This window comes from Schistocerca piceifrons, chromosome 4 (genome assembly GCF_021461385.2).
Source record: "Schistocerca piceifrons isolate TAMUIC-IGC-003096 chromosome 4, iqSchPice1.1, whole genome shotgun sequence".
In the NCBI taxonomy this organism is placed as follows: Eukaryota; Metazoa; Arthropoda; class Insecta; order Orthoptera; family Acrididae; genus Schistocerca; species Schistocerca piceifrons.
Genome location: NC_060141.1, coordinates 47,799,733 through 47,813,162, shown reverse-complemented (window position 1 = coordinate 47,813,162; position 13,430 = coordinate 47,799,733). Strand labels below are relative to the sequence as shown.

At 39.7% G+C, this 13,430-nt stretch overlaps 1 protein-coding gene across 1 annotated transcript in view; it reads left to right on the top strand.

Moving 5' to 3' along the window:
* Positions 1–13,430, top strand: part of LOC124795583 (nitric oxide synthase, salivary gland-like) — a gene marked incomplete at its 5' end in the record, with an annotated part of 162,318 nt that overhangs the window by 22,437 nt on the left and 126,451 nt on the right. The window contains 3 exons of the mRNA XM_047259655.1: positions 2,330–2,474; positions 10,299–10,403; positions 10,797–10,891. Of these exons, the coding sequence (XP_047115611.1) occupies positions 2,330–2,474; positions 10,299–10,403; positions 10,797–10,891 (345 nt within the window). The remainder of the gene's footprint in view (positions 1–2,329; positions 2,475–10,298; positions 10,404–10,796; positions 10,892–13,430) is intronic.

Here is a 13,430-nt window from a genome sequence, read left to right as displayed (position 1 = left end):
CTGGAAAAATTTATTAAAGTAGATTGTGACCACGGTTGACATCCTAGAATTATCTAGCATTCACTATATGTCTGCACAGAACGGAGTATTCTGCAATGATTTGTTTCGACGGTTTCCTTGTCAGTATCATTTGAAACCTGATAGATCCTTTTCACATAACAGTAGAAAACATCTGTAGCAACTTTCAGTACATTTATAGGGAATTATTTCCTCTAACTCCTACAGCAGAGAACATCTAGGGATTGCTTTCTAATAGGATGATATCTTGTACCCTTGATGTACCCGTGATGTTTCAAAATTTTCAGCATTCGGAACTTCTGTTTCGATAGAAACCATATCTTGTCATATAAGACAGTTCTATGAATATCTGAGCGTTCATGTTTAGGTCTCAGTCTAAGCTTTTTTTCTGAACAACCTGTTTTAGAGGGCTATGTTAGGTTTAAATACGTACATTAATACCACTGACATGATTTACTACTTTATTTTTTTACTCTGATTTAAACGTATGTCTAATGAGTTTCAAAACATTTAAAATGTTGATTTAAAAGCATAACTTTTTTAACCGGAAAGTAGTACTCAGTCCTACTAACGGACGATCTGGGGAATAGAATGGAGGGTTCAAATGGCTCTGAGCACTATGGGACTCAACTGCTGAGGTCATTAGTCCCCTAGAACTTAGAACTAGTTAAACCTAACTAACCTAAGGACATCACAAACATCCATGCCCGAGGCAGGATTCGAACCTGCGACCGTAGCGGTCTTGCGGTTCCAGACTGCAGCGCCTTTAACCGCACGGCCACTTCGGCCGGCTAGAATGGAGGGTTGAGTTATTATTTTGGAAGAAGGTAACAAACATAGTGCTTGAATTGGAAAACAAACACAACAAGAAACTACAAAAGAAGTTTAAATATCCTATTCCTATTGCCCATAAATGTCTTGAACACGCAGGTGCAAAACGCCAACGGAGATAAAACAAACATTAAACGAATGCGATCTGAAGATAAAGTGCGAAGGACAAATCCACAATAAATTTCAGTTCTGGTATATTTCGAATTATGGTACTCAAACACAAGCCAAAAAGTTACAAGACTGTGGAAACTTGTAAGAAAGTAAAAGTGACTTCAACATACAATAAATAGAAAAATTCTACTGTAAACGTAAAAGACATTTTCCTTTTCCAACTTGAAAAATGCATGAAGAAGGTAAGACTGTCTCTCTTGTTCAGAATGGAAAAAACGGAAACGCGGGCATGCAGGTGTTCCTTCTATCCAACTATAACATACAAGTTGGGGTAGCCTCTGTTTACGACCATAATATCGTATCACGACTGTATGCGAGTCAGTGACAGAAAGCTCGTGGATGCACAGCACTTAATCTTGTTTACATGCCCTTTGCCTGCAGATGCCCCCGCCAGTTAAACAAAACCTCTACAAACGTCTTTATCAGCAAAGCCCAAGCCGGTTCACGGCGGTTCAGTATCTAGTATCAAGCACCTGTTCACTTTTACTAGAAATCGAGCAACTTTGCCAAGTTTTTGTTGGATCCTGTCACAAGAAACTGACAGTATACGTCAATGATGTGGCCTAATGTCAGCCTCCGTGGCTACGTCGTCAGCGTGTCTGACTGGTGTACGAAAGACCTAGGTTCGAGTTTTCTTGGTTAGAGCCCTGGAACGGGATTCACTCGCCTCAGGATGCCAACTGTGGTGCTATCTGAATGAGAAGTAGCGACTACAAGGCCTGTAAAACTTTCAACGTCCGGGATAGATGAGCTGACCCCGTGTGCGTCCATAGTGCATCAAATGACGCCGTTGGCAGAGATGACACGACGACCAGATTTGGATATCTTTCTAGTTTTTATATCTTGGGTTTGGCATATAGGGAGATAATAAAAGTAGCAGTGCCATTGTACACAACACACAATGAAATAAAGTTTACTTGTACAATGAGGATATGGTCGTCCTTCATTAAATTCGAGAAAAATTTTTCATACATCAAGTTGCGGGCATCCTTTGCTCGAAGTGTTATTAGATGCTTCTCGAAGATTTATAGGGAAAAAACTGTAGTATACTTCCCTTGTAGCGAACAACTGGGATCTGTATCACTGACAGTTTGTCTCCATTCAGTGTTGTAAGAAGATTCGCAAATAGTTCAATCTGAGCCAATAATGAAAAAAAACCTTACGCATGAAGATTTTAATGTCATTGCCTTTAGTAGATTCCATAACCACCCAGTACGTATGTTGGAACTCCGCGATAAACGGGTATCACCAAAGAAAAGAAATGTCTCGCAACACATTTACCTGATCGTTCTTCTTTTTATTATTCCAGGGTAGCTCTGTTCTCTTCGAAGCTGTTTGTACGCGTGCTGTCAGCGCGCATCAAGGCCACAATCCTGTACGCCACAGAGACTGGCAGGTCCGAGACGTTCGCCAAGAAACTTGGCGACATTTTTGGCCATGTGTTCAACGTGCAGGTATTACATATCTTTTTAAGAGATAGTCTTTAAGCTAAATTTATCCACAATGGATGCTACTGAATTCCGTAACAGCTCCTTTAAAGTGTAATGTTGAAGAAAATACACTACCGGTTACAAGTCTTGTGTTTGTTATTACACTGACTGACATAGCGCAAATGATAGGACTCTATGACTCAATACTCAGTCTGATGATATTATAATTCTCTACTTGTCGATCTGTTCCGCCACGTGAATTATTTCCAGCATGTGCTGCACCAAATTTTGGGAATTACACACTCTACTGGAATATTAAATTCTATACAATGGCGAAATTATGAAACGAAAACAACGAAGGAAGAATAGTATCTTCAAAATGTGCCGTATCAGTCTGACAAACAGTTTCTAACAGACACTTAGATACATTCTGTGGCGTTCTGTTTCGAATTTTGTAGAAATCGTTTATGTTATCCTTAAGATAAATCGGGAAGATTGCATTTATCTTGCCAATCATTTTAATTGAGGCGTTAGGGCAACAAAAGAAGATGAAATGACCTGATGAATGGACTGGGTGCACTTGTCATTTGTTAAGTCCCAGATACTTTCAGTACATAACTTGGAACAGTAAGTAAAATTAGTTTATAATTGCTCCGTAGGAAAGGTGTACCAATGTGACGCCTAGCACCTTCTACACAGCCAGCCTATGTGGCACTAGTAACTTTCGTCCTCTCTCTTCTTTTCACTTTCATGGGTATGCCCAATACGAAGATAAGTATCCATATTATTATTATTATTATTATTATTAGTAATAATAGTAATAAAGCATCTCACTGCAACAGTCCAATAACGGATTTATACTACTATTGAATTACACAGTACGGACGGAAAAACTATCGGCAAGTTATGGTGCAGTGACTCATGGGATTCAGCAGTGTCCTATTTGCAAACAAATAAAAAATGATGGATTTTCACACTGACTATTAATGAATCGGATAATTTGACCACTTATTTGATGAAAGGCTTTAGCTTGTCACAAAACTACCAACCACAATCCCCTCAGAGTTAAGAAGAAGGCTGGTGTAGTTTAACAACACTGGAATTGAGACTCACATATATTCCACTTTCAGTAGTGCGCTACGAGCTGGCAACATTTTCACTTTCAGCTTATGTTGTTCAGCTCAGCAGTCCGCGGCCGATGTCTTCAGTCCCAAGACTGGTTAGATTCAGCTCTGCAAACTAGTCTATCCTGTGCAAGCCTTTTGGTCTCAAAATAACTACTGCAACCTACAGCCTTTTCACGTGTTTACTGTATTCCTCCCTTAGTTTCTCTCTACTGTATTTACGTCTCACACTTTCTGCCCTCTAATACCAAACTGAGAAGTCCTTAATGCCTCAGAACAGGTAATATTAACTAATCCCCTCCCTCAGTCAAGTTGTGCCATGAATTTCTCTCTCCCCATTCTGATTCAGTATCTCCTCATTAGTTATGAGATCTCCTCGTCAAATCTTCAGTGTTATTCTATACCATCACATTTTAAAATTTTCTATTTCGTCCAGGTTTCACTTCTGTACAAGAGTATTCTACTAGAAGTTAATAAATTCTTACTTTTCAGAAATGTTTTCTTTCGCATAGACAGTCTCATTTTTACATCCTCTCTACTTACGCCATCATCAGTTATTTTGCTGAGCTAATACCAAAACACATCTATTACTTTTAGTCTCTTTTCCTGACCTAAATCCCACAGCATTGCCTGATTTACTTTGAGTACACTCCATTGCATTTCATTTCCTTTTATTGATGCCTATCTTGTAACCTCTTTTCGAGATGCTATCTATTTCGTTCAACTACTCTTCCAAGTCCTTTTCTGTCTCAGACAGAATTACAATATCATCAGCAAACCTCAAAGTTTTTATTTCTTCTCCCTGATCTTTAATTCCTCCTCCAAATTTTTGTTTCCTTCCCTTTATTGCTCGGCCAGTGTATTGATTAAACAAATTCGGGAATAAGGTACAACCCTACCTCAATCCCTTCTTAACTTCTGCTTTCCTTTCACGACCTTCTACTCCTGTAACTGCAGGCCCGTTTCTATACACGCTGCACATAACCTTTTGCTAGCTGTATATGATCCCTGTTAACTTCCGAATTCCAACGAGTGTAACGCCCGCGTGCTGATCACAGGCCCGATTCTACCATAACGAAGAGCCCTTTAGTATGTGACTTTGGCATCTGAAATCCTCCTTTTGCGACTATAAGTACTGGCCATCCGGTCACACAGATTATCGGAGAACTGGTGGAACATCGACTCAATAACCACAAAAATGCCGGCTTCTGCCTCGAGGCCGCCAATGTCCTTCCACGATATCAATGAGACCGATAGTCACCTACATTGATTGAAGGTTGAACTAAGGTCTTCCCAGCCCCGAGCCACTGGCGTTCACCAGAGCCAGCCACCTCTCGCCGGTCAGTAGTTTGGGGTCTGATCTTGGTCAACACCACTGACTTCTCAGGGCTGAATGCTGGCTCGTTCTGCACAATTATGCCAACCAAGGTGCCTTTGAATGATACAGCCTTGCGATGCAAGTTGGAATGTGCTCAAGATTTCTGCACAGCCATGTGAATGAGAAGCACTGACACCATTGCATCTACAGCAGCCCTTCCTGGCTCTCCATCTGACGCTTGTCCTTGTGTGTGTGCATTTTCTACTGGCTGCCTTCATCTTCTCTCAGCTTTTCTGAAGGAATGTTGTCTACTACCTAGATCTTTCAGTGCTCTGTCAAGTTCTTCTCGAATTATCATATCTCTCGTCTCATCTCATCTACTTCCTTTCCTCTTTCTACAATAATGTCCTAAAATTTGTTCCCCTTATAGACCCTCTACCCATTGTTTCCACTCTTCCGTCTTGTGTGCTTTGGCATCAGAACATGTGATATTCATGTAGTTCTTCTTTTTGTCACAAGATTTTTTAATTTTCTGAGATTCAGAATATGTATTTTCCCTAGATATGTATCCTTCTACAGACTTGCATTTGTCCTCTAGCCATTTAGCACTTTCTGTCAGTCTCATTTTTTGACATCTGTATCAGTTTTTTCCCGCTTTATTTTTATATTTTCTTCTTTCGTCAAATTCAATGTTCCATGTGCCACTCAAGGATTTCTACTAGGTCTCGACTCTGTATCTGTTTGATCATCTGCTGCCCTACAATTTAATGTCTCAAAGTTATTCATTCGTCATCTACTGCATTCCTTTCCACAGCCTCAGTAAAGAATTGCTTAATGCTCCCTCTCAAACTCTGAATAATTATTGGTTCTTTCAATTTATCCAGGTCCCATGTCCTTAATTTAGAACCGTTTTGCTATTTCTTAAGTTTTACATTACAGTACATAATCAACAAATTGTGGTCAGAGTCCACATCTGTCACTTGAAATGTATTACAGTTTAAAACTGAATTTCAAATTCTATGCCTTACCTTTACACAATCAGTGTGAAACCTTCCAGTGTCTCCAGGTCTCCTCCACGCATACTATCTTCTTGTTGTTGTTGTTGTGGTCTTCAGTCCTGAGACTCGTTTGATGCAGCTCTCCATGCTACTCTATGCTGTGCAAGCTTCTTCATCTCCCAGTACTTACTGCAACCTGCATCCTTCTGAATCTGCTTAGTGTATTCATCTCTTGGTCTCCCTCTACGATTTTTTACCCTCCACACTGCCCTCCAATGCTAAATTTGTGATCCCTTGATGCCTCAGAACATGTCCTACCAACTGATCCCTTCTTCTTGTCAAGTTGTGCCACAAACTCCTCTTCTCCCTAATTCTATTCAGTACCTCCTCATTAGTTATATGATGTACCCATCTAATCTTCAGCATTCTTCTGTAGCACCACATTTCGAAAGCCTCTATTCTCTTCCTCTCCAAACTATTTATACATCCATGTTTCATTTCCATACATGGCTACACTCCATACAAATACTTTCAGAAACGACTTCCTGACACTTAAATCTATACTCGATGTTAACAAATTTCTCTTCTTCAGAAACGCTTTCCTTGCCATTGCCAGTCTACATTTTGCATCCTCTCTACTTCGACCATCATCACTTATTTTGCTCCCTAAATAGCAAAACTCATTTACTACTACAACTGTCTCGCTTCCTAATCTGATTCCCTCAGTATCACCCGACTTAATTTTACTACATTCCATTGCTTATGTTGATGCTCATCTTATATCCTCCTTTCAATACACTGTTCATTCCCTTCAACTGCTCTTCCAAGTCCTTTGCTGTCTCTGACAGAATTACAATGCCATCGGCGAACCTCAAAGTTTTTATTTCTTCTTCCAGAATTTTAATACCTACTCCGAATTTTTCTTTTGTTTCCTTCACTGCTTGCTCAATATACAGATTGAATAACATCAGGGAGAGGCTACAACCCTGTCTCACTCCCTTCCCAACCACTGCTTCCCTTTCATGCCCTCGACTTTTATAACTGCCACCTGGTTTCTGTACAAATTGTAAATAGCCTTTCGCTCCCTGTATTTTACCCCTGCCACCTTCAGAATTTGAAAGAGAGTATTCCAGTCAACATTGTCAAAAGCTTTCTCTAAATCTACAAATGCTAGAAAGGTAGGTTTGCCTTTCATTAATCTTTCTTCTATGGTAAGTCGAAGGTCAGTATTGCCTCACGTGTTCCAACATTTCTATGGAATCCAAACTCATCTTCCCTGAGGTAGGCTTCTACCAGTTTTTCCGTTCGTCTGTAAATAATTCGCGTTGGTATTTTACAGCTGTGACTTATTAAACTGATAGTTCGGTAATTTTCACATCTGTCAACACGTGCTTTCTTTGGGATTGGAATTATTATATTCTTTTTTAAGTCAGAGGGTATTTTGCCTGTCTCATACATCTTGCTCACCAGATGTCAGGACTGGCTCTCCCAAGGCTGTCAGTAGTTCTAATGGAATGTTGTCTAGTCCCGGGGCCTTGTTTCGACTCAGGTCTTTCAGTGCTCTGTCAAACTCTTCACGCAGTGTCATATCTCCCATTTCATCTTCATCTACATCCTCTTCCATTTCCATAATTTTGTCCTCAAGAATATCGCCCTTGTATGGACCCTCTATATACTCCTTCCACCTTTCTGCTTTCTCTTCTTTTCTTAGAACTGGATTTACATCTGAGCTCTTGATATTCATACAAGTGGTTTTATTTTCTCCAAAGGTCTCTTCAATTTTCCTGTAGGCAGTATCTATCTTACCCCTAGTGAGATAAGCACCTACATCCTTACATTTGTCCTCTAGCCATCCCTGCTTAGCCATTTTGCACTTCCTGTCGATCTCATTTTCGAGACGTTTGTATTCCTTTTTGCCTGCTTCATTTAGTGCATTTTTATATTTTCTCCTTTCATCAATTAAATTCAATGTTTCTTCTGTTACCCAAGGATTTCTACTAGCCCTTGTCTTTTTACCTACTTGATCCTCTGCTGCCTTTACTACTTCATCCCTCAGTGCTACCCATTCTTCTTCTACTGCACTTCTTTCCCTCATTCCTGTCAATTGTTCCCTTATGCTCTCTCTGAAACTCTGTACAACCTCTGGTTTAGTCAGTTTATCCAGGTCCCATCTCCTTAAATTCCCACCTTTTTGCAGTTTATTCAGTTTTACTCTAGAGTTCATAACCAATAGATTGTGGTCAGAGTCCACACCTGCGCCTGGAAATGTCTTACAATTTGAAACCTGGTTCCTAAATGTCTGTCTTACTATTATATAATCTATATGATACCTTGTAGTATCTCCAGGATGATTCCATGTATACAACCTTCTTTTATGATTCTTGAACCAATGTTAGCTATGATTGAGTTATGCTCTGTGCAAAATTCTACCAGACGGCTTCCTCTTTCATTTCTTACCCCAATCCATATTCATCTACTATGTTTCCTTCTCTCCCTTTTCCTACTCTCGAATTCCCGTCACCCATGACTATTTAATATTCGTCTCCCTTCACTACCTGAATAATTTCTTTTATCTTATCATACATTTCATCAATTTCCTCATCATCTGCAGAGCTAGTTGGCATATAAACTTGTACTACTGTAGTAGGCATGGGCATCGTGTCTATCTTGGCCACAATAATGCGTTCACTATGCTGTTTGTAGTAGCTTACCCACACTCCTATTTTTTTTATTCATTATTAAACCTACTCCTGCATTACCCCTATTTGATTTTGCATTTATAACCCTGTATTCACCTGACCAAAAGTCTTGTTCCTCCTGCAACCGGACTTCACTAATTTCCACTATATCTACCTTTAACCTATCCATTTCCCTTTTCAAATTTTCTAACCTACCTGCCCGATTAAGGGATCTGACATTCCACGCTCCGATCCGTAGAACGCCAGTTTTCTTTCTCCTGATAACAACGTCCTCTTGAGTAGTCCCCGCCAGAGATCCGAATGGGGTACTATTTTCCTCCGGAATATTTTACCAAGAGGACGCCATTATCATTTAACCATACAGTAAAGTTGCATGCCCTCGGGAAAAATGACGGCTGTAGTTTCCCCTTGCTTTCAGCCGTTCGCAGTACCAGCACAGCAAGGCTGTTTTGGTTAGTGTTACAAGGTCAGATCAGTGAATCATCCAGACTGTTGCCCCTGCACTGAAAAGGCTGCTGCCCCTCTTCAGGAACCATATGTTTGTCTGGCCTCTCAACAGATACCTGTCTGTTGTGGTTGCACCTTCGGTACGGTCATCTGTATTGCTGAGGCACGCAAGCCTCCCCACCAATGGCAAGACTCATGGTTCATGGGGGGAGGACTATCTTCTTACATGAACCTAAACCAAGCGTTAGCGATGATTAAATTATGCTCCATGCAAAATACTACAAGGTGACTTCCTCTGTTATTCCTTTCCTCTGGTCCATATTCTACTACTATTTTATCTTCTCTTCCTTTTCCATCTACTGAATTCCTGTCCCCCTTCACATTTAAATTTTCATTTGGATTAATTATCTGAATAAATTTTTTATCTCGTAATACATTGTTTTAATTCCCATCATCTGTGGGGCAATTTGGAACATAAGTTTGTACTACTATAGTGGTTATTGGCTTCATGCCTATCTTGACTATGATAATGTGTGCACTATGTTGTTCATAGTAGCTTACCTACATTCCTATTTTCTTATACATTGTTATTTCTCTGTTGCACTGCCCCTATTTGATTTTGTATTGGTAACTCTGTACTCATTCAATCAGATGTCCTTGTCTTGCTGGTACTGCACTTAACTAATTCTCATCATGTCTGACTTCACCCTACCCATTTCCCTTTTTAAATTCTACTTCCCTTCCTGTTTAAGGGGTATAACATGCCACCACCAGTCAAACATGCAGACTGCCTCTTTTCAGGATCTATAAGTTTTGTTTGGCCTCTCCACAGTTACCTTTGCTATTTGTACGGTTGAGACACTCTAGCTAACCCACCTTGGCAAGGTCCATGGCTCATTTTGGGGGAGGGGGGAGGCAGGCAGGGTGTTTAGCTCAAAGTCTTTCCATTTATGAGGTGATACTCTTCATTGGGAGGGAGATTCGCAAAGGCCATTTATAATCACGTAGCATGCAACTGTATTATTAACATGCCTTTCGTCAACAATTTTTATATTTACATAGAGTATCCAATCTTCATTGTTATCATAAGGAGCACAACCCATACAGAATAGTCATGCTTAACTACTGTACAAGAACTAAGTATGTGGCTTTTATATTTATCTTTTGATACTCTAGCGGTATACATCTAAAAATCTGTCATACACATTGTTCTTCGGTGCACCTCTATAGCTGTGACATGTTTGTTTGTCGCCTATTGATAGGTATGCTGCATGGATGACTATGACATGAACAATATTGAGCAAGAGACGTTAATACTCATTGTCACTTCAACATTCGGCAATGGCGATCCACCAGAGAATGGAAAGGTAAGACTATCTGCATGGGGTCACTAAATGTTTCTTGTAAGCTGCATGAATGTACATGTACTAAGCAAAGGGAGTTCTTATAGAGTGGAATCAATGTCTGCTTTTCTGCATGTCTTTTTCCGATTTAATTTCTGCTTGGTCTCTCTTTTTAGACAACAGTTAACGTTAATAAGCTATTTCTGTGAGATAAACTGGTAACAGAGATACTGTGAGCGCCAACACCAACAGAATTTCATTGTTAAATGATTTTTAAATGTATTTACGAAACAATCTCACAATGAGCTTTTACACCAAAATCTTGGCTTCGCCTTCTTACTGCAGATAAATAAATAAGAAATAAATAAAATGAATATGTAACTGTAAATGCTAAGTTACAAACATCTCAATTTTCAGAGATTCATTCACGATCTCTGTGCAATGACGAAAATGGAAGACATCTCAGAAAACTCAGCAAATAAAGAAATTTATGAATGCTCGGACACATTCAGGTAAGTTGAAATGGTTAAAATGCATAAACAGCACAACGTACTAGCTGCACTCCTACATAAAGCTTTCATATTTACAGGTTACATCTATCAAAAGAGCTAGCAGTATTTTAGTGATTTCAAAATTGCTACTGCCTTGTTTTAGGAGACAGTTGAGTGTATTATGTAATTAAAGAAAAGAAGTCACTTCTTGACATAGGTCTGGCATGTAAGACACACTGTGTCAGCTTGATATATTCAGTCAATATGTAAGTTTGTAGCATTTTTCCATATGTGTAACAGAGCCTTTAGTCAGCAATACTGTATCTTCCTTCACTATTTACAATGGTCTGCCAATGCTGCGATAACTTTTAGAGTCCACGACTGTGTAAACCACGTGGTTTTGGGGCAAAGAACTCTTCGAGCCACGTTTGGAGTGCATTTTCTTCTGGAAACGAAGCTCGTTGAAGGTAATTTGATGTTTCTGTTGCTGTCTTCAGTTCAGAGACTGGTTTGATGCCGCTCTCCATGCTACTCTATCTTGTGCAAGCCTCTTCATCTCTGTGTAACTACTGTAGCCTACATCATTCTGAATCTGCTTAGTGTATTCATCTCTTGGTCTCCCTCTACAATTTTTATCCTCCACACTTCCCTCCAATACTAAATTTGTGATCCCTTGATGCCTTAGAACATGTCCTACCAACTGAGCCCTTCTTCTAGTCAAGTTGTGCCACAAATTCCCCTTCTCCCCAATTCCATTCAGTACCTCCTCATTAGATATGTGACCTACCCATCTAATCTCCAGCATCCTTCTTTAGCACCACATTTTGAAAGCTTCTATTCTCTTCTTGTCTAAACTATTTATCGACCATTTTTCACTTCCATACATGGCTACTCTCCACACAAATACTTTCAGAAAGGATTTCCTGACACTTAAATCTATACTCGATCTTAACAAATTTCTCTTCTTCAGAAATGCTTTCCTTGCCATAGGCAGTCTATATTTTATATCCTCTCTACTTTGTCCATCATCAGTTATTTTGTATCACAACTACCAAGATTCATCTACTACTATGTTAAATGTCTCATTTCCTAATTCAGTTCCCTCAGCATCACCTGATTTAATTCGACTAGATTCCATTACTCCCGTTTTGCGTTTGTTGGGGATCATTTTATATCCTCCTTTCAAGGTAAGGTCCATTCCGTTCAGTTGCTCTTCCAGGTTTTTTGCTGCCCCTGACAGAACTACAATGTCACCCCCATGAATTTTAATTCCTAATCCTAATTTTTCTTTTGTTTCCTTTACTGCTTGCTCCATATACAGATTGAATAACATCAGGAATAAGCTACAATCCTGTCTTATTCCCATCTCAATCACTTCTTTTTTTGTGTCCCTCGACTCTTATAACTGCCATCTGGCTTCTGTGCAAATCGGAGATACCTTTCGCTGCCTGTATTTTACACCTCCATCTTCAGAATTTGAAACAGAGTATTCCAGTACCATTTGATAGAGAGTGGAAAAGATGAAAATTTGAGGGTGCAGGATCAGGTGAATAAGGTGGGTGAGGAATGACTTCCCAATCCAATCCTGTATAGTGTTTTTTATCAGTCGAGCAGAATGTGGACATAACTTCACACAGTCTTCCTGGTCGTTGTTGTTGGATTGTGTCTGCAGAACATCTCTATTGTTGACAATAAATGTCAGCATCGATCGTTACATCTCGGAGAAGCAATACACCACACTGCCACTGTTCCACCAGTTGCATAACTTTATGTTTTGTGGATGGAGTACGGGGAGTTGCTGTTTTGCTTGGGGTAAACCATTCTTTTCTGTTCACTATGGTAGCATGACGACACCATTTCTCATCAATAGGATACGAAAACTCGGTGTTCATGAGCCAGTTGATGATAAGCAAACAGAGATGCACCTATGGCCACCCACAGATTTTGTTTTTATTTTGGTTTAGAGGATGCCATACCTATTCACCCAATTTTTGAACCATCCCCATTGTATGCAAATGTTGGACAATTGTGGAATGATCATAGTTCATCATATTTGCCAGTTCTCGAGTATACTGACGTGGATCATCGCGGATTAACGTGTTTAAACAATTTTCATCAAACCGTGAAGATCTTCCTGAATGTGCAGAGTCACTAACATCCTTAAAACGAGACAACCATTTTCTCGCCGTGCTCTGCCCAATGTAATTATTCCTATACATGGCACAAATGTTTCTGGATTGCTCCGCTGCTGTCACCCCTCTACTGAACTCAAACAGAAGAATATGTTGGAAATGATCCGATTTCTCCATTTTCTATTGCTCACTGCTCAACATGCTACCTCCAAATGATAAAATAATATGTAAACTCAAACAGCAGCAGTGAACTACAAATAAAAAATGACAATCGAAACATAAACCCATAGCAACAGAGGAATACCACCACGCAAAACAAAAGCACTACAAACTTTTGTACCAACCTCATATATAAAAAAATAACATTTGACTATGGAATAGTAGTGTGACCACTTCAACCACTGGGATACTGTTACCTTGTTTATTAC